The sequence below is a fragment of the Penaeus chinensis genome, chromosome 6 (genome assembly GCF_019202785.1).
Source record: "Penaeus chinensis breed Huanghai No. 1 chromosome 6, ASM1920278v2, whole genome shotgun sequence".
Classification (NCBI taxonomy): domain Eukaryota; kingdom Metazoa; phylum Arthropoda; class Malacostraca; order Decapoda; family Penaeidae; genus Penaeus; species Penaeus chinensis.
Window position 1 is genome coordinate 1,922,519 of NC_061824.1, and position 2,500 is coordinate 1,925,018.

Consider the following 2,500-nt stretch of genomic DNA (forward strand, 5'->3'; position numbering starts at 1 on the left):
TTGCTATGCTGTACTATCCCTTTCCAAACATAATAATAACACAATCCATTTTCATTCAAGCTTTGACTTCTTGTGAATAATTTCCCTGGTTCAGATTATACCATTTACAGATATCGGACTTACCTCCACTTTTTCAAATGAAGCCCCACAGTTTTGGGGTCCATTAGGACATGGCTGGAACATCCAATCTACTTCAGGCAAAGGATAGCTTCTCGAGATGCATGATGCATTTATGATCTCGTCTCGATCTATATTTGCTGGTATGCCATAGAGTGTGACATGGGGTTTGCCTGAAAGATTTTAAAAGATATTCAAAACTATTAGTTTGAAAGGAAATTTGACTTAGGGATAGAAACATTAATGTATAGAACAAACGGTTAACACATATCTACAAATATACTGTGTGCGTGTATGTGTGTATGTGTGTGTGTGTGTGTGTGTGTGTGTGTGTGTGTGTGTGTGTGTGTGTGTGTGTGTGTGTGTGTGTGTGTGTGTGTGTGTGTGTGTGCGTGTGTGTGTGTGTGCACATGTGTGCAGTAAAGTAGTTGATACACAAAATTGTCTAAGGTAATACCAATGCATGGCTATAGTGAATCCAATACACTGATACATAGATAGCTAAAGCAATATTGATACCAATACTTGTTTCACCGATACATCACTGCCGATATTTATTACAAGAAAATATCCCAACTGATAAATAAATATTTCTTTTGGATGTTTGAAGCATTGCAAACAATGATTGCAACAGGGAAGTGTTTTTCAAGCTTTGTATTGTGAGGATATTTTGATATAAAACAGATTACCAAGAAATTTCATTAAAAAAAGGCTTCTATACCACAGTAACAAAGATAAGACCTATAAGTAAAAGGTGCATTCATAGTGGAGAGAGAGAAAGAGAGAGAGAGAGAGAGAGAGAGAGAGAGAGAGAGAGAGAGAGAGAGAGAGAGAGAGAGAGAGAGAGAGAGAGAGAGAGAGAGAGAGAGAAAATCGCTAATAAGAAATTAAATATAGCGGAGATGGGTCATTTTACAATTCACAAATAATGTATTGATGTATCAGTCTATCAATTCTTTCCATACATTTAAGGAAAAGCATAGTAACGATACCAATAAAATGGTACTGCTATTGATTAGCAAAGGTAAAAAGTATCTGCCCATTTCTGCATGTGCATGCATTCACTGATAAGCTGCATCATCCTTACTATTTCTAACATTATTTTCACTAACTGGTGAAAGAAACGAAGAACAAAACAACTGATAATAATACTTACTCCTAATATAGACAAAAACGGACTTGCTTTTTCTTTCAGTCTCATCACTGGATGACACCTCTATAGTATACTGCCCAAAGTCTATCACAGAAGCATTTTTGATTCTCAGCCATGATTCAGCATCATTCATTCTATGCTCAGTAGTGACCTGTATGAAGGAAAGTATGTTATTCCTCTTTTGTAGTTGAGAGTATAAGTGTGAAGTTGATTTACAATGTTAAAATAAAGTATTCTCTTTTATGATTGGAAAATAAATGGAAAGCTCATATAGCAATGCACTTCATACATCATGTCCTTAGAAATAATAGATTTCAATTATTTCTTTACATGTCCCTAAAAATGTGTGTGTGTGTGTGTGTGCGTGCGTGTGTGTGTGTGTGTGTGTGTGTGTGTGTGTGTGTGTGTGTGTGTGTGTGTGTGTGTGTGTGTGTGTGTGTGTGTGCGTGTGTGTGTGTGTGTGTGTGTGTGTGTGTGTGTGTGTGTGTGTGTGTGTGTGTGTGTGTGTGTGTGCGTGTGTGTGGGGTGCGTGTGTGTGCGTGTGTGTGTGGGTGCGTATGTGAATGCGTGTGTGTCTGTGACTGTGGGTGGTGTGTTCTTACACACATATGTGTGAGAATATGTGTATTTGTGTACTTGTGAATGACTATGAATCCATACTGGTATATGCATCCCTCCATCCTTGTAGAATGCACACAGTCACAAAGAGATAAAAGGCTAACCCTATCTGTTTCGACGACTTCCTTCCCTCTCCAGTTTCGGTATAAAATCTGTGGATTTGCGGGAAATGCATAAACTTCAGTTTTCCACCTCAGCGTATCACCCTCATCTAGCTTGACTTCTGGCACGCTGGAGAGATTGATGTATGGAGTCTGTGTCTCTGAAATATATTATATTTATTCAGATATATAAAACATACATATTTATAATCTATTTTCTAAGAAAGACAGCAAACAAACAATCTAAAAAATAATACTTTTTATTTTTTATTTTTATACATCTTACTTTTACTGGACTACATATTTACATCAAATATTTCATGTTATTCCATTAATCTATGCATAGTTCATCATTTCATCATGCATCATTTTATCATACAACTTTTACTACATTTGACCCAATGCCAATAGGCATGATGTGTACGTACGTGCTACGCCCACTGTGAGTTACTTGTTTGATTGTTTTTACACATAGATGGCTACTTGTACTAAGTCACCAATAAGCCAATTA

The 2,500-nt window shown here is 36.8% G+C and overlaps 1 protein-coding gene across 1 annotated transcript in view; it reads right to left on the reverse strand.

Annotated features, from left to right (window-relative positions):
- The window catches only part of LOC125026386 (vascular endothelial growth factor receptor 2-like), a 27,412-nt gene that overhangs the window by 15,103 nt on the left and 9,809 nt on the right, over positions 1 to 2,500 (reverse strand). Inside the window, 3 exon segments of the mRNA XM_047614805.1 lie at positions 124 to 290; positions 1,274 to 1,421; positions 1,993 to 2,150. Of these exon segments, the coding sequence (XP_047470761.1) occupies positions 124 to 290; positions 1,274 to 1,421; positions 1,993 to 2,150 (473 nt within the window).